This window comes from Ictalurus furcatus, chromosome 11 (genome assembly GCF_023375685.1).
Source record: "Ictalurus furcatus strain D&B chromosome 11, Billie_1.0, whole genome shotgun sequence".
In the NCBI taxonomy this organism is placed as follows: domain Eukaryota; kingdom Metazoa; phylum Chordata; class Actinopteri; order Siluriformes; family Ictaluridae; genus Ictalurus; species Ictalurus furcatus.
The window spans coordinates 6,190,575-6,210,445 of NC_071265.1; the positions used below are offsets into that span (position 1 = coordinate 6,190,575).

At 36.9% G+C, this 19,871-nt stretch overlaps 1 protein-coding gene across 1 annotated transcript in view; it reads left to right on the top strand.

Moving 5' to 3' along the window:
• Window positions 1-19,871, top strand: part of brinp3a.1 (bone morphogenetic protein/retinoic acid inducible neural-specific 3a, tandem duplicate 1) — a 67,733-nt gene that overhangs the window by 13,584 nt on the left and 34,278 nt on the right. Inside the window, exon 3 of the mRNA XM_053636301.1 lies at window positions 17,248-17,435. Coding sequence (XP_053492276.1) covers window positions 17,248-17,435 — 188 coding nt within the window. The remainder of the gene's footprint in view (window positions 1-17,247; window positions 17,436-19,871) is intronic.

Below are 19,871 nucleotides of genomic sequence, written 5' to 3' on the forward strand. Positions count from 1 at the left end.
GAGAGTTCGTCCCCCATTTTTTTTTAACTTTGAGGCTTCAGAAAACATGATGCTATTTCCACTAAGTGAACATACTGAGCATCCATGCTCCCTGGTTTTTGCGGTGCATTGTGGGGTTTTTTAGGGAGCACTGGAAGCATTTTGCAATTGAGACAGTCCATAAATTGGCCGACTTCCTGATCAGCGCCCTGACTACTGAACTAGGGAGCTGGTTGAGACACACCCAGTGTTTCCCACAGGTCTGAGGTAAACCAGAGGGGAGGACAGAACGGAGTGATGGGAGGGTTTGATGTGATTTCAGTTGTAGTTGTTGTGGTTGATTGTGGTTTTCCTTTGAAATGTGATATGTTTGATATACTATTCCGCTCTGATCCCACACAAAATGAGACAAAACATATGAAATGGGTCAAAATATACCAGTATGTCTGTCAGCAATCTTAAGTGTGGGAGTTTGGTAGAGTAACTGTACAGTTGATGTGATCTACATTTTATTATTTATCAAATTTACATAGCTTTGATCTTTTGTTAAAAAATCATAAAAATACTTTGCTCATGAATATCAAACAATTGGAAATACAACACAGGTTTATCAAAAAATATATCTTTGTTAAATATAGGTGTGCAACAATTATTGGAAAGAATATCCCTACATTTATCACACCTTCAAATCCATATAATTTGAATCAGGAATCAGGTGTTGAAGATTGGGTGCCAGTGATTAGAACCTGCTTAGAGAGTGCACATGGAACCTGTCTTATTTTTACCTGTCTCATATATAGTGGTGTTCCCTTTGTTATTGAGGTGTGTGGTGTCAACATATCAATATCTAAAGACTTCTATAATGCCTTCAGAAAAAAAGGTTGTGGATGCCTATGATTCCGGCAAGGAATTTAAAAAGATCTCCAGATTATTTGAAATACATCAACCCATTGTAAGGAAAATCATCTACAAATGGTGCAGATTTCAAACGACTGCCAGTTTGTCCAGGACTGGCCGTCCCAGCAAATTCAGCCCAAGAGCAGACCGTCTGATACAAAAAGAAGTCTCCAAGAGCCACAAAATTTCATCACAGGATCTGCTAATAAGTCTTTCAGCTGTTGGTGTCAAATTGCATGCGTCTAGAAAGAGATTTCACAAATTTCACCTGCGTGGGAAGCGTGCCAGGAAAAAGCCTTTGCAAGACTACAGTTTGCCAATGAGCATATAGCTTACAGTACATGTAAGAAAACCCTCAAACATCTTACAACTGAAAGAATATTGCATGGAAGAGTGGTCAAAAATTCCAGAAAGCCTGGTCGACATTTATGCGAAACGCCTACAAGAAGTTATTTCTGCTAAAGGGGGCAATACTAGCTTCTGAGGCCAAGTGTGTACTTATTTTTTCTACAGAAGAATATCGCATCTATTGATATTTATGTTGACTAATGATTGAAAAAGCTCATTTTCCTTCTGGTTTTGTTCAAGTATATGAACTTCATTAATAGGTACTGTGTCAAAGATCATCAAATGTTTGCTTGTCGAAATACTGTATGTGAATAAGGCCAACAATTTCCATGGGGTTTACTTATTTTTTCACATGACTGTATGACCTGTTCAGAATGAGCATCGCATACTGTCGGTACGTGGAAACCCCCCAAAAAAGACCAAGTAAAATGAAGTGCAGCAAAAGCTGCCATACTCTTCTTCTAGCAAATGTTGAGATAAATAAAGACTCTATCCTAGCTCAAATAATATATTTCATGTGCAATGAGAAAATACCACAGCTCATAACCGAAAAGTTGCCCAATGACTTGTTGGCTTGTTGCTGATGGCACAAACACATTCTTAGAAGATAAAGTGACTATGACTATGAGTTGTTCTCTATGTGGAAATTGATATACTGGTGAGCTAGCCACCTAGTTAGTTACCATATTTTAGCCTAGACATTTAGGTTTCTGGTCAACCAAAACATGGGACTGGGCAGCAAACTGGAGCTTACATGTAATGTGTGGGCTGATGAGTCACGACACAAGTGCATAAACTCAGTGTGTTGCTTATTAAAGAGCAATTCAATAAACGTGGGTGTCAGCGAATATGAATGTTATAACAGGCAATCTATAATCAGGACAAGAAGGCTGGCGTGAGTAAAAACAGGATTTAATATGGCTTGGAAATGCACAAGTAAGCACAAGAGTCTTTGCAAGAAGACAATAGAACAGGAGGGTATAAAAACAACAAACTAATCATAGGCTAAACTATGAACAGGTGCACACATTATAGAATAGACCAGTGAAGGAACCGAGCTAGAGACAGGACCAGAAAGCAAAAAAAAAAAAAAAAATGCAGCATTTACTGTGTGGGGAAATGCATTGTGTGCTGAGGGGATTCATGACACAACATGGCATTTGCTTGATTATACAGTATAAACACAGTGAGATGGAACCTTGCGTTTGCCAACACATTCTTCTTGATTAGTATTAGAAAAGAAATGACACGTGACTAATTTATTGTCCAAGCGTGGACTCTTCCCCTGACTGGGTGTTTGACCTGCTGTTCCAACCCAGTTATCATTCAGGAGCATTGGAGTGTTAGAGTTCTTCTAGGAGATGAAGCATTGCACATTCTGTATACATACATGCCTACTGCATGAAGGGCCTTTGTACGAGGATGGACAAATCTTACATTTTATTGCCCCTAGCTTTCTTCTGGCTTGTCATCATCCCTGAATGCAGAGAGCACTTTTGCACTAACTGTAGTTGGTGTTTAAGTGTACTGAGCATATGGGTATTTGCAAATTTGTCCCTTGTGTTGTGTGAATGTGTTGACGTGGAAGAGAAGGAGGCGGTGTAAACTGACAGATTTGCAGTGGTATGCATGTTTTGGTTAGGGGTTTGAGCTAAAAATGTATCTTATCTGACTAACACCTCTACACTGTCAAGGTGATATAAAGTGGCACTTTGTGCATGTGTTATTCGAACATCAAAAAATTTTCAGGTCTCAAATGTGTTGCTTATCTTATACACTATTTAATGAGTGTTGACAAAACGAGTGGTTGTCGGCTTGTTGTTGGTGTGTTGTTGCTTGTTGGTTGAAATGTTGCAGAATGTCATATGCTGACCTTGCAAAGAGACAATAACACCCAAAGGCTTTATGTAGCTTATTAGACTCATGTTACGCTTTAGCTGGTCTGCGATCATGCTGTCGATCAAAATAAGACAAAACAAAAAAAAACATTTTGTTGTACAGTAGGGGTATAATGTGTGTGCAATCCCTATCTAGTATATCAAACTGATAGGTAGCCGTTATGGTTCTACTATATATGATTCTCAGGCTTGAGGAGTAACGGAGTACATGTAATGTCATTACGTAATCAGAATACAAAAAACTGGTAACTGTAATCCATTACAGTTACATCAAAAAACAAAGTAATCAGATTACAGGTACATTTGACAAAAAAAAAAAAAAAAGGAAATACTATCAGGATTACAATTTTTTTCATTTAAAACCAAATAAATTAATCTTTTGACATAACACAATGTAGATAGCTGCTTGATTATAGTTCTTGTTCTCTCTTGCCAGTTGTGACTCACGTGAGCAACCTCCTGGTGCATGCGCAAATTATTTTTGTGCAAAGTTAATTTGGTAGAAATTAATGCAATTTTTTTCTCTGAAATGATTTTGTTCTGGTGACCATACATCCTCTTTTTCCCAGACATATCCTCTTTTTCTGACCTTAAAAAAGCGTCCAGCCAGGATTGCTAAATTTGAGAAAATGTCTGGGATTCGGATTTAGTTGCCATAAGCACATGCAGAAGATGTGCTTATGGTCTAATACTGCATCATGTGTGCGCATATTTGCATTGCTTTAACCCCTCTCTGTAATTCCCACCTTCTTGCACACCAATTGGTTGATTATAAAATGCTTACAGCAACTATTGGCCAAATTCCTGCCATTAGCCTACTGTCAGTGAATGTGCGAAGGTGAAGCGCTGTTGTGTACGGCATCAAACATTTGCTTGACAATAGCAGCAAATGATAGCTGTCCTGAGTCGAAACAACGCCCATGGCCATATAAGGTAATTTTTAATTTCATGCTATCACATTGCTTCGTATTACATGGTTATTCAAATGATGGCAGAAAGGACACTCGTGGAGTCTAATATTTTATTTTATTCCATATTTCATGGACATTTAAAAGAATGTAGGAAAAATGTGGGCAGAGTGAAACCAACTTTATTTATATATATATATATATATATATATTTATCAATGCTAATAGTGTGTCTATTTCAGCGCGTTAAAGTGCATTTATAGTAACACTGTTCTGAACGCTATTAAGACCCCCCACTATTAAGAGGTGTCCTCTTTTTGGAAAACCAGAATATGGTCACCCTAGCTTTTGTAATGTAATGGTACCCGCATTAGGGACAGTGATCTTTATTTTGTTTATTTATTCTATTTAAACAAATCCAAACATTGAACATGTTTTTAAGCTCTAAAATAAGGTCTAAATAAAAAAATATATATTTTAGTTCATATTTCTCTTGACTTTATTTACGAATGTGACCTTGAAGTAATCCAAAATTAATCAGATTACATTACTTTCATATTGTGATACTTGGATTGCGTTACTGATTACATTTTTATGAAGTAATTTGTAACTGTAACAGAATACATTTTTAAAGTAACCCTCCCAACCCTGATGGTTCTATATATGGAGTTGAGCATATCTTGTGACTTATCTGGTAACAAAAGGTGACAAACCTTGCACCAATTTACTTGATTTTAATAATTTCCCACAGAATCTAGAGTCTAAAGTGACATCCTAAATGTCTAAAGTCGTCTTTCAGGGCTGTTTCAAGCCCAATGGGCTACTTGCAGAAACAGTTCCACATGATAACCAAGATGGCACTTCTGCCTCCCGTTCATCCATTATAATGGGAATGGCACTATTTTACATCCGGTGTCAAAATAAATGTCAACAACATTCTTTGTATATGTAAGAACATTTGCATAGCTCATTTTTCGTAAACTGAAGAAAGGTGTCTGACTGTATACTTCATCATCATACACAAACTGCTATGAAAGTAAGAAAATACCTATTAATAGAAATGAACACCCAAGCTAATGTTAGTTAACATTATGAGTTTATTGTAAGAAAAAATACGGAAATACATCATATCCCTGAGTGCAAGTAGCCCACTGAATATTACAAATATAAAAAGCTAAAAGCATAATATAACCATGAAATCATTAATATAATTAATCTTGAAGTGAAAAAATTCTCACTAGTTATAGAAATGGTGTCATAAACTGAAATTTGATTTAGTAAACTGAATTTAGTACTTGATTTAGTAAATTAGTAAACTAAATGTGATTTAGTACATTGAAATTAAAATTTGCTGTTGCTATTCTTGTGCAAAAATCAAATAATCGCTATAGGCTGAGAATAAAAGACTCGCTTTTCATTTCTGCTGAATTTGAAGCCGTTACGAATCCTCTCAGTATATGCTGCGTTTCAAAACCCGTGCTCTTATTGTGACGTGTTCTTTGTTTTGATTTCTGGTGTCTCTGCCCATGTTCTATCATCGCTTTGCTTCCCAATTGTATTCATCTGTTTTCAATTCTTGATTAGTTGGTCTGTTTATACACTATTTTCCTTCTGTTCATTTATCATGTTGTGAAGTCTTATCATGCTTTTGTAATGTTTTGTTTTTGTCTACTGGTTTCCTAATTCTCCCTCACTTGACTCCTGATTTATTAAATATGGATTATTCTTATTTATTTTTGCCTGATTGTTCACTTGCATGATGGTTATGGGTATGCACTTAATAAACAGTACACTGAATTTATGCACGTGATCTCATTTGATTACATGTTACAGAATCTCATCTCATTTTATGAAGTCATGTGGTGTACGTATGTATACCCACGTTCACATTTTGCCTGCACATGAGCATGTAAGGAATGTGTACTAGGCAAATTAATTAGGTTGAATGGATGTTAGACAATCTTTACAGAATCAGGAATATGAAGAGATTTGGAAGCCATGTCTATGTTTACATGCACATCAATATTCCGATATTAATCAGAATTTGGCAATATTTTAATTAGTACTGAGTCATGTAAACACCACAATCGGGTTATTATGACCATATTCTGATTTCCCAAATTCTGATTCCCACCCCTGGAATATGCCTGTTTTAATCGGAAATGTGTTGCATGTATACACCTTATTCAGAAGATCCACTGAAAGGATATGCGCATGCTCAGTCCGCAAGGAATCGTGGGTGCTTACAGACGCTTAGCTGTAGGCTAGGTATTTAGTAATGGCATATCAGGCATATTTACAACAACCATGTATACGTGAATATTCCGATGGCTGTACGCATATGAACATCATATTCAGAATATGGCTGCAACCCGGAATTTAGACCTTAAACAGAATCTGATGTGCATGTAAACCTGGCCATTGACTAAACCGAGCAAACTAGTACAGTGCAGCACAAAAGACGGCTACATAATTCTAGAGCATTTGACACTAACACTTTTATTGAGTGAAAATGAAAATGCTAATCAGATTCAAATAATGTCTACTGTGTGAAGAGACCAAATGTTACCCAAAAACATTCTAGCTACATAAAGGCATTTAAAGTCCTCACTTGTTTTCCACAGTCTGTATTAATACTCATAATTGGCTTGTCACATTTTTTAGATAAATTACATTTGCTAATGCCTTTTAGTCTAGTTAACTGGACTTCGTGGCAACCAAAACATGGGACTGAGCAGCACATAGCAGCCTTGACATCCCAGGTGGGCTAGCTAATGAATTTATGTTTTGTCCTCTCCTGTCAATAATGAAATAGCTGTAGCATTTTGAGCATTTTAATAATGCTTTATTATTGCAATTTATAAGCATTTGTCATTTTCCAATAGCACCCTGTTATTATACTCTTGACAGTTAAGGGTTTTGAATATTTATTCTTCTTGTTTACAGATGACATCCTCATTGTTATCTGCAAATTTATGCCTAATGCAAAATTATTATTCTCCCAATGTGGCTAGTTATCAGAGTACAAGGTGAACAGGGAGAAATGCATCATGGCCCTGAATAATAGCCTCGCATTGACCTTGTCTTCTGACATTCTTATCATCACCTGCATGAGACAGAAGTTAGACACAGGACTGTTTATTAATACATTAGCTGTTTGACTTAGCTAATTTTTCTCTTTTTATGATTTTAGATAACATTCTGTGATAATGATTGCACTACTGAAAGGTTAGATATTGTCTTTGACATTGGATTAGTGTGCAAATTACGAGAATTTCACCCAATTTAAAGCCTTTGCACTGTATGTCATGATTAGAACAAACAAACCTTTTGCTTTTTTTTTTTTTTTATTATGTATGTGAGCTGAATATAAAATAACTAAGCAAGCTGAAATCCTATGCCGTACAAAAAAATATACCACAGCTCTGATGCATTCTCAAATTTAATTTGTGCTGAATTTCTATAACAGCAGCTCTGACAGTAGTGCCAGCTTCAAGGCAAATTATAGGTTTATATTAATGCACTCATTGTAATACATGATCATTTCCATAGTAACAACTCATTCACAGGGATCTGTATGGTGGATATGCCACATAATTTAAGATAAAAACAGTGAACAGTAGTCTTAAAAATATATAGATTTAAAAGCCTGTGGAATGCTTTCTATAAGAAAACATTTAACATTTATACAAGACCCCAGTCACTGTCAGAGCTTTATGTTAAAGCTATTCACTTTCAAAAGGAACTCAACGTTATGTAAGCTTAATGCTGTGGGAACGCCTCCACGCATGACCGGTATCTGAAGTCTGCCTAAATACACGCCTATTTACTGGCTTGCTGTGGTCAGGTGATGTGGCATTTTGTGCGCTGCATGACCATAAAACAGCACCTGTAAACCACATCATCAGCTTCTTTGTCTTCAGCAAAGCCGAATATCTGTTGTCTGTGTGAACAAACATTGTTAAAACTCTTCACTTACTCTCTTTTTTCTGCTTTTCTTGAACACCACCCTACCGTTGATTATTTTCCTATAACAGCACCCCCCCTAACCCCCTCCCCACCCCCACACAAAGTGTTTTTTTCCTTACCTAATTACAATATGTCTTGTGTATTTACTGATTTCCAAGCATTTGGTCTTTTTGTTGCTTTGTTTGTGAAGGGCTTTATCCTTGCATTTATCCATGCAGCCATTTTCTCTCATTAGCTCACTTTGTGTCAGGAGTAGCACCAAGTGTTCACAGTTAAATTAGTTGCACTTACATCCACTACATGGACCTTTATTTTGCGATAATGTGATAATGGGTGAATTTGGCCTACATAGATTAATGTTTATTTACCTCAGACATCTGTGCTCACAACATATGCAAAAGTAAATTTTGAGTAAATGTATTTCTCTATTACTGTCACATTACGTACAGACTCCTTCTTGTTTCCTGACAGCTGTTAACTGTGCTAGATGTAGTGTTATATCCAGTATGTTTGCTGTCTCTTCCTACAACCTTCCTTGGAAAAAGCTGATACATATTTTATTAGATACATCAAACATTTCCTTTCTTCTAGGGTGTAATATTTTGCTTCTATATGTCGAGCTGAAAACAGGAGGACAAATAATGAATTAATTTGCAGAGGTGACATAATCTGCAGTTTAGCCTTAAATTTTTGACCCCTTGCTACAGCCACAAAGGAGACATCTGAAAACGAAAGAGAATAAACTTCATCAAGTGGACAAGGCAATTCCACTATCAGTTGCATTTGCTACTGGTAGCGATTACTATCACTGTATGCAGCCAGGTATACAGTAAAGGTTAACTTTGACTGTGAATTCATAAACCTTGGTTTGGTGAACAAGTAGACAACAAGAAAAGTGTTAAATGTTTAAAATGTATGCTATTAGCAATGAAGCGTCTCGTTCACCAACATACACTAGGGTTTTTGTAGTAAAATTATGGGGTTTTTTGTTTTGTTTTTTTTCTGTCTGCTAGGATTTTCTCATTAGCAATGATAGCACCTCTGTATTTGCTAGCCCACCAGACAAGTAAGCTATGTTTTGGTTGCATTAAAATAGCCATTAAGTGTCTGCTATTGCAATTTAGCCCAAAAGCCTGGTGAGATAATCATATAGAATGTGTCCTTATTCAATGTCTATAGTTCAGCAGGTAGGAAAAACTAGTGTGTTATAGTTACAGCATCAAATTAAATTATATGAATTGACTGGAATGTGTTATCTGTAAGCGTATATGTGCAGGCTTTGGAAAATGGAGGTCTGGTGTTGCTGTAGCTAAATTCTGACAAAGAAGCAAAAATGATGAAATCTGTGGTTTACATTTACTCAATCATTTTGCCAAGATTCACTTTCTGAATAATGTACTGTTAAAGATGTATAAAAATTTGGTAGCTACTTTGTAACTGTGATTTCCTCACACGATGAATGTCACACATTGATCAAGTTGCTGGATAGCTACATGCCAAAGCAAAATGCATATACACCTAATTGATTCAGTCTGTAATCAGATATTGAATGTTAAAATGTCCGTGATGCTCCTGCACCAGAGTCTGAATGGAATCTTTACATGTATTCTTCTCCCATTGTTTTCAATTTCGGGAGCAACCAAATGTTTAAATGTTCTAACTTTACTTGTTGATAAGACACCTGGGAAATGGAAACATATTTCACTTTAGGAAAGGATGTCGTTTTTAGAACTGTTTTCAAAATGTTCTTGCTTTTCTTTTGATATCTGCTGGCTGAGGAAAAAAGCTGGAGTGCACTATATCAAAAAAGCACTATATCAACGGCTGATAGATTTGAACTGATTGCTGATAGTATCAGATTCCTTTTATCTCAATGGATATTTGGATATCTCGTGTTATCTGCACCTTTAAACCCCTACCCTACCACTAGCAATGATAAAAATGTCAAACAGCAACACTGGAGGACTATTTTACATTTCATACCATATCAAAAGCCTTTCTGCCACCTGAAAATGGGCTCATTTGCAAGCTTGTAAAAAATCACCACTCAGTTCGCATGAAGAGTTGCGAAGTTTAATGGTAGGGTTATTAGCCTTAGCGTTAATTAAAGTCCAAGTGAAGTGCCTTGAAACACGAAGCATTATTCGATTGTTAATGTAATTTCCACTGAAACAGGAAGCCACTGCAGAACATATCTAGTGGCCCCGAAATAGCCAATAGCGTTTAGCTCATCTCACGGTCCAGGAAAATTACAAATTTTGGGGGCAGGACACTTCAGATTCTAGAGAGCATTTGATTGGACAGAAATTCTGATGAGAAGCTGAAGTGCAGAGTGATGTCATCAGAATTCAGGATGTCAAGCGAATTCTGTCATCGTTCTGGATTTGTACCACTCATATTTTTCCACATGATACCGTATTGAGTTTTCTTTTTACTGTTAAATTAAAGATGTGGTGACTTTCGGACATAACATTTGTTCTGTTGTATCAAAGTCATTCAGATACCAGTTGGTAAACAAGTGCTTCACAATGTCACATTTTTACAAGTAGCTCATTTTTCAGAGCTCCTTTACATTCTCAGAATGCGATGGAGGCGGTCTCAGAGGCTTCCGGTGAGTGACAGTTTTACTGTGGCCTCCGAGTTTTCACCGGAGTGTGTTCTCTCTGTTGACTTCATGCAGTCACAGCTCTTAGTGGGGAGGCATAGCAGGTAGTTCTTTAGTAATCCTTCTCCCACTGTGCACCTGTACCTCCAGCACAGTATTGGATTAGCCTCCGGCTCCATCCACAACTGTCCATCAGCTCTGTGAGCTCTGACACAACATCGATCATCTTTCTCCCTCTTCTCCCTCTCTCCTTGCTGTCTCTTTGCATTTACCACACAAATAATGATCACTTCTCATTATGCAGATGTTCCCCAGATTCCTTCTGCTGAGTGACAATGCTTCCTTTTTCCTTTTCCTGTTCTGTCTCCACCCTACATTTCCACCCATCTTATCATTTCTGCACCTGTCTTATTTGCGATAGCATCAGACGCTGTCGTTTTATAAATAGCTTTGATTTTCTCGCCGCATGCCACAAAGTCTAGCTAATGTTTATCAGCATTAACAAAAAAGTCAGACAAAATAACCCCAGATTGCACTATTATGTAAAACCGTAGGGGGTGGGACAATGGGGGTTGCAGCAGTTGGAGGTTGGAGCAATGCCTAGAAATAGAGTTCAAACATAATGGCACTTTTTGTTGGAAAAAAAAAAATACACAAGAGAGATTCAAATAGCAGCTACTGGGGTCATGCAGTCATCATATTTTCTCCCCAGCAGGTCTTATCTGAATGAGGCTCACCCTCACACACAAGCTGTATGACTATTTATTTTGCCACTCATTTTGTGATTTTTTTTTCTGCAGAGTGAGATCAATTTTCAAAGAGACCCTAACCTCTTCAAAATCTCTGAAGCTACACAAAAGTCAATCAGTCTAGTTTAAATGTCTTTCACTGCTTTATCACGACACCCTCTATGGTGGGATTGAGACTTCTTTTCTAACTCTGTGTGTGTGCGCTGTAAAAAATGTGACTAATGGTATATTATATTATATATACACACACACACACATATATATATATAATAGATTTTAAGTACTACAACTTTTATTAAACAGTATTGAAAAAATTAACTAAATTTAAGTAAAAAAAAATAAAATAAAATAAGTGCATGGTAATAAAAGCAACAGTTAAAATGTGTAGGCTTTATTAATAGATGATGAGATAAATAGCTCAAAAATATTGAGTAAATCCAAATTAATTTCACAAGGAAAACGGAGTTATATTTACTATCTGTATCTATCTATTATATAAGTATCCAAATTAATTTAGATATACTAAATGTCTGGGGGAAACTAATTCACTAATTTTCTGAGTAAAAATGATTTGTATTTACTAAATAAAATAAATTATATCAACTCATATTTGAGCACATTGTTGCTTAATTCAACACATTTACAGAGCTATTCTTGTTTATCTGTACCATAATTAATTGTTTAAATGAAAGTTTTAATTGGTATCACATGACTTTAAATATATTCAATAATATTTAATGTCACTTTATGGTCATCATTTTTCTATTTCTAATCCACCCAACATAACCTTCTTGGTGACAAAGTTTACTTAAGTTGGGTCAACAGATCCCCATGCATAAACATAACAGAAGGTAAACATTTATTTGTGCAACTTTGTCTCAACATGTTTACCCAACATTTGTGCAAAATGCCAAAATATAACAATAAAATAACAGTACAACAATAAAGTGCATTTGGTCTTGTAAGAAAACAGACAAAAGTACTTCCATTTGCCTTGGTTCTTCACTTACTCAAAAGGGACTCACTTGAACAATCACATTATTTATTTGTGCAAATTCAGATTCCTCAATTAAAACATGTAAAATCATCCCTGCATCCCTGGTGTACACAGTGGAATCACAAGGTACAAAAACAGATGGCTGTGCCAATGTTAAGTCAAAAACATTATGCAGCATGCACCACCTGCAGCACTGAAACTCAAGCATTTAACAAATCCTTGAAGGTAACCATGTGACAGTTGACAGTGCCGCAACAATTCCCTTTCATTCTGCAAAGGTCAATTTTCTGAATCTAGTAGCATGTTATTCAGGCTGTTCAGCTTTGGGGACAGCTTTGAACAATCCATCTCAAGGATGAGTTTCTGGAAGACTTCGAACGTATACCTGAGCTCCTTGGGATAGGCAAGATTCACTACATATGTCAACCCAAGGAGTAAGGAGCAAGCCCTTGGAAATTTACCAAGAGCAGTCAGAACTTTCATGCCCTCTACCACGATACCGAGGTCATCGGGACCCTCTGACATTTTAGTCTTGATGTTGTAGATTATCATCCTTTGTACAGCAAGGTCCTGCGACACACTGTCTTCATCAGCATCCTGAAATAGCAAGAACATTGTGTATTTCAGACTGTAGAGCCAAAGGAGAAGGTCCTAATTAAACATCTAATTAAATTGCTTCCAACCCTTTGGACAAGAAAATCTGGGGCTGACATAGCTGTTGCACGTAATGCACCCCATTTACGTCAGAGTTTTAGAAAGAGATCATGTACTTGTAAAAGCATATTTTCATGGCAGCTAAGTTAAAAATGATGCAATCAGCTCACTCACAAATCAAAACGATTCAATGACACCAGAGATGATAGTTCAAACTATCATCTCTGGTGTCATTGAATCGTTTTGATTTGTCACAGTTGTAAATCTTTGTAAAGGTTTTTTTTTTTTTTTTTTTTCTTTCTTTTTTTTTTTTTTTTTAAATGAAATCAATCCATTGCTATATAAATTAGTTTCTTCTACATCTTCTACATCTTATTCTACATTCACTAACACAGGCTAGTCACCTGTCAAGCAATCCTAAACCCACAGCAACCGGATCAACTCTGCTCCTTTGCTTATTTTAGAAGTTGATTCAGTCTCTGCAAAAGTGCATCTCAGCTACTTTGTGAATAGCTCTTAGGAAGAAACTCTTAGCTAGGAACTTTTATGGCCAAATTATAAAGACATATTAAATATAGCTGTTAGTAGTGCATTTCTTGGCATAACGAGAATAAATAAACTACTAATACCTTTTGAATTCTGCCAGTTGGTGAAATCAGACAGTACCACAAATAGCACCACCTATTTCTGCAGTAGTACTTAAAAATTCCTTAATGAAAAACAAAAAAAATTACACACTTATACAAAAGGACAATGATTACTCGACAAAACTACAAAACTAGCTTGTCAAGAATTATTGAGAGAAACATAGTATACAGAGAGACGAGAGAGAGAGATCATCTTCATATTTTAACATGTACTTTAACTTACATCATACTCTTTTAACAGTTGATCTGTAGTTTCCCAAAGATACACCATCAAACACAGAATAACAACATTGCTGATCATGTTGATGCTAGGATTGCTTGGAGTCTGAAATGACAACAATAAGCATTATTCAAGTTCATGGTGTAAAAATCATCCACTGACCTTTTAAAGCTGCAATTTGTAACACTAGGTGGCTAAACACATCCCAATCAAGTACTCTTGATGTGCTGTCTCAGGGACCAGTCTAATGAAACACTTTGTCATTACTGAGGTTTCTAGGGAACCAGCTGTGACTTAAGGAAGTCATAGGTCCCAGTAACGAAATAGTGCATAGCACATAAACTTCCATAAAACCACAACATTTTACACCTTGTATGGATTAAAGAAACAAGACATAACTTGTTAACCAGTGAGATTTAGATGTGCTGGTAGGCACATTTAGCTAACTTTGGACAGAGCCAGACTAGCTGTTTCCCCGTTTCCAGTTTTTATGATAATCTATGGTGCTGGTTGAAGCTTCACATTTATAAAACAGACCGTGGTATCAATCTGAAAATCTAACTCTTGGCGAGAAAGCCAGTAAACGTATTACCCAAAATGCTGACCTATTCCTTTTAGCAACAAATATACAGAGCTGATTATCTAATAAAGTGGCCACTGAGTGTATACAAACTATTTTAAAAGGGTATGCAGTTATTTCACTCTTTTTGTAGAGAAAATGTAGGCTAACATTACTTCCTGTGGATTTAAGTAATAAGCAAATGATATTCCAGTAGTTTGACCAAAAAATCTCAAAAATAAAACATTAGCAAACATGATACTCATTGAAGGATACCTTGAGTAGGATGGCCTGCAATCTCAACCCCATGGTTCCACCTTTGGACTGGAAGAGGTTCAGAAGCCTGGGAGCGTATTCATCCAGTTTGGACATGAACTTTGATACAAGGTGCACCATTGTGATTCTGGGAAACTCATCCTGGATCTGAAAAGATAAATAATGAAACCAATGTACAAATTGTTCTTACAACACCTTTAAAAGTGAGAATCAACCTAATTCAGATTCTGGAATTTGATCTTGAAAAAATATGATTTAGAAATAAGAATATTTTCAACACTATCAACACACTGGAAATGTGCCTTAAAATACCTTCTTCTCTTAAAAGCCGAACCGAGTGGACCACCTGCTGCAAGTGCTGTACTAATGGGATGGAAGCACAACTGTTCTGCCAAGTCAGTTTTGATTGCCTGGTCAACAATGCATTTCCATCCATCCATCCATCTTCTACCACTTATTCCTTCTTCAGGGTCACGGGGGAACCTGGAGCCAATCCCAGGGAGCACCGGCAGGGCACAATCACATACACACTCACACACCCATTCGTACACTGCGGACACTTTAGACACGCCACTCAGCCTACCATGCATGTCTTTGGACTGGGGGAGGAAACCAGAGTACCCGGAGGAAACCCCCGCAGCAGAATCGAACCCCAGACCCTGGGGGTGTGAGGCAAACGTGCTAACCACTAAGCCACCGTGCACCCAACAATGCATTTATTAAACTTCAATGTTGAATCAAGTATGTTTCTAACAACAGCAACAGATGCTGAAGATGAAATGAACTGAAGCTCTTCAACCAGGGCATCAATGCACTTCAATGAGGCATTATATATGCTCTCTCGCTTCAGCAATTCTTTGAAGAACTAAGTCTGATGCACTTTCCTGATCACAATGCAAACTAGTGCCCTCACCATCACTGGCCTCTGGTAAATCAGAATGGTCAGCAGTCTAATTATGGTGACTCTCATACATGTTTTGCTTAAAATCACTCAAAGAATAGGATTTGTGTTTTCTGCTTGTGTGTTTCAGGAATGTATTGTACATATTCATCAGAAAGTTGCATTCTTCAAATACACAAAAGACTGGTGTATTTTGTGGCTTTTCAGATGATTTCCAATATGCCGAATGTAGTCCTTCTCTGTAGAACAACAAGCATCGCAAACTAAACACTTAAAAGAAGAGATGATTCCTGACTGTAGACTTTCTTCAGCTGCATGGTATCTGGACAAATGTGTGCGAAGGGCATTCTGTGATTTAAATGTGCAATCACAACAGTCATATAGACAGGGCTGGGATTGCCCATGACCAAATGTTGCGTGTTGTAGTCTGTAATGCTTTAGTATATTCCCCTTTGTGGCAGACAAAGGCTTGCAGATCTTACACTGCTATCCCATTGGCCAAAACCTAAGGTAATAATAAAAATAAAAAAAAGGCAGCAATCTATGTACCAGATCTAAGGCCACTACATTCAGGTCTCTTATCACATGAGGACAATAAGAGAACATCTGTTCATGGGTACCGAGAAGTGGCCAAAGAGGTTTATGATCTTCAAGTACAGAACTGTATTTAAATAACCCAGTGGCTTCTGAAAGACAGTGTCAAACTAGTCAGACACACAGTTGATTTACTTCCATAAAATATGTTTTCATAAAAACTGTGGCATGCATCAATAATTATTAAAGTGTATTAAATATTTGTAGATACTTTACATCAAGGGTATGCTAATAGCAGGAACACTGAAACGTGTCAAATTAGAATGATGCTAAGAGTAATGAGGCTAAGAACAAAATTGTTCATACATTTGTGTATTCTTGCCAGCTAGCTTGATACAGTGGGGTAGGGGTGGAAGCTCGGGCTGAGGCCAGGAAAATTGGTAAAAGATGCGGTATAACATTATACTTGGGGAAAATCACATGAAATTGTGACATTTAGCTGACCACTTTTTCAGTCCTTGCCATGCTTTTAGTCCAATCAAAAACAAGATAGACCAACTTCGAATAACTAGCCTACATAGCTTCATTTTGATTTACAGCGCAGTAAAGTTGGCATGTTTGATTTGATAACTTGCAGTAGCTCACAATGATCGACTGCTACAGCAACTTGGTTATAAATAGTTCGTTAATTAAACAGGTCTTACCTTTGGAAAAACGGCAGTTCATGAAATGTGTGGCAGATGATGATTGCTGTCCATGTGGCGCAAAATGCCTTGGGCAGAAGTGTAAGGTGATTAAAACCAACGATCTCCCAATGAGTAAACTTGATACATTTTCTGCATCCTTGACTTTCCTGAGAAAATACAATTAAATTCTACTCAGTGATTCACAGCTAATTTTATTCAAACAAAACTGAGTAAAATGCAATTAATAATTATTGACAATTTGTTGAATTCCACTCAGTGTGATTCCAAAGCTGCACAAAGTCTTTTTTATTAAGTATAGGTTACTCTCATTTATTTACTAAATATTAATTAACCCCACTCTCAGTTTTTACAGTGTGTGTGTGCATGTGTGTGTGTGTGTGTGTGTGTTTGATATTTCAGAGAGTTCGGACGCTGGAAGGTGAACAGCTTGGCTCTGGAAAGAGAAGACAATGGCATTGCTTTGCCCCTCGACCCAGAGTTCATGCAGATCATCAGGCAGCTGGGCCGCCGTCCCACCCTCAGTGCCATCACCGAGAACATCATCAAGAAATATGGAACACACTTCCTGCTGTCAGCTACATTGGGAGGTATAGGAATATAACTAAAATATTATCCTTATATAACAAATAGAGCGGATATAAAAAGTCTACACATGCCTGTTAAAATGGCAGGTTGTTGTGATGTAAATAAATAAATGAAGTTAAATCATGTCAGAACCTTTTTCACCTTTATTGTGAAATTGCAACATATAAATATCAAGTGACAAACACCCAGAACTGTTTTTGGAAAGAAAAAAAAAAAGACGAAAAAAAAAAAAAAACTTCCAATGCTCAGCTTGCACAAGTGTACACACCTTTTTATAATTGGGAATGTGGCAATGTTCTGAATCAACCAATCACATTCAAACTCATGTTAAATACATAAATTAGTATACACCTGCCATCAGTTAAAGCGACTGATTACACCCAAATAAAGTACAGCTGTTCCAATAGGATTTTCCTAACATCTTCTTCGTAACATCCAACTGGAAAAACCATGGGCCGCACAACGAGCTCACAAAGCAGGTACAGGATCTCGCTGTTGAAAAATATCAATCAGGATAGGGTTACAAAGCATTTCCAAGGCATTGGATATACCATGGGATACTGTAAAGACAGTAATCAGCACGTGGAGAAAATATGGCACAATAGTGACACTGCTAAGAACAGGACGTGAAAAGACCAGGAGAAAACTATTCGACTATTCAGAAATTTCTGGCAAGTACTGGTTGCTCCCTACATGTGACAACAATCTCTTGAATTCTTCACATCTCTGGTCTATGGGGTAGGGTAGTAAGACTGAAGCCTTTTTTAAACAAAAAATAAATAAGTAAATAAATAATACATCCAATCTCCTAAAACCATGTTGAATAGTGTCTAATGATCTGATGAGACCAAAGTTGAACTTTTTGGCCATAATACCAAAAGATATGCTTGGCACAAAAAAAACGGAGCACATCACCAAACGATCACCATACCCACAGTGAAGCATGGTGGTGGCAGCATCATACTTTGGGGCTGTTTTTTTTTTTTTTTTCCAGCTGGAACTTTGGCTTTAATCAGGGTGGAGGGAATAATGAATAGCTCCAAATACCAGTCAATTTTGGCACAAAACCTTAAGGATTCTGCTAAAACAATTTTAACTTTCAACATGACAATAACCACCAATTTAGCAAAGGAATGGCTTTACCAAAACAAGTTCAAGCTTTTTCAAGTAGTCCAGACTCAAATCCAATCAAAGTTTTTCCAAGGAAGAATCAAGATGTGCCAAACTGATTGACTCTTACCCAAAAAGAATGAATGCTGTAATAAAATTCAAAAGGTGCTTCAACTAAGTATTAGTTTAGGGGTGTGCACACTTACGCAGCCAGGTTATTATACTTTTTCCCCCTGAAATGATTCTTATTGTTTTCCACTTTAATTAATAGGCTAACTTGTCACAGGTAAAGGTAGACTAGGTTCTGACATGATTTATCTTGGTTTCATCATTTTACATTACAAAATCCTGGCATTTTAACAGGTTGTGTAGACTTTTTATACCCACTGTACTATACTGTACAGTGTGTATGAAGCCAGTAAAGAATATTCATCTTGACTGCCTAGTGTAAAATCGTTCTGTTGGCTGAACATGATTTCATAAAAAATCACACTAATTACAGCTGTTTAGTCATAGATCATTTTTTTGACCCATTGCTACAGTGCTACAGGAGATGCCTAAAAATTATGCGTTTCTCATCTTTCTCTGCTTAATCAGCAGTCAGAGCAAACATGAATAATACTGGCTAAAAAGGCATTTCACTGAAGGGGAAAGGACATGGAAATTAAATATGTGCATGTAGTTCTGATAAGGGATAGTGAACTCTGACCTGAGAATTCACTATCCTCTGTCTTCTAAGACAATAGAAACCAAGTGGGTGGAGCTGTGATCTGTTGGGCCAAAAAAGAAGTGGAGGAGCTGCTTATTATTAAGTAGTGATCACACCTAACTTTTGCCTTGCTTTTTTTTTTTTTTTTAACGTTGCCTTTCTTACTGGAAAAAAGCTGTGTCATCTAGCAACGTGCACCAGAGTTTTGTGGAAAATTCTGTTTAGTTCTGTTTTGTTTATTTTTTTTTTCCTCCGTGTGCTAGGATTTTCTTGTTAGTAATGTTGCCACCTGTGCAATTTCAACAGTTGAGGTAATTTTACTCTATTGGTTTGGTTAGATGTGAATTACATTGTATGTTATGATTATGGATCATCCTTGTTTGATGTTTCCTGCAAGTTGTGTTGCAAATTTTGAAGAAAAAAAAAAAGCCTCAGCAAAATCAAGCAGTTTTGGCCTCAACAATCACAAAAAAAAACCTCCTTTTAACAATGGGCATTCTCACAAAGCAGCTTTACATATATCTGGATAAAATTTTACTTTTATAAATGTATCCCTAATGAGCATGCCAGAGCTGATGGTGGCAAGAAAAAACTCCCTGAGACGGCATGAGGATGTAAC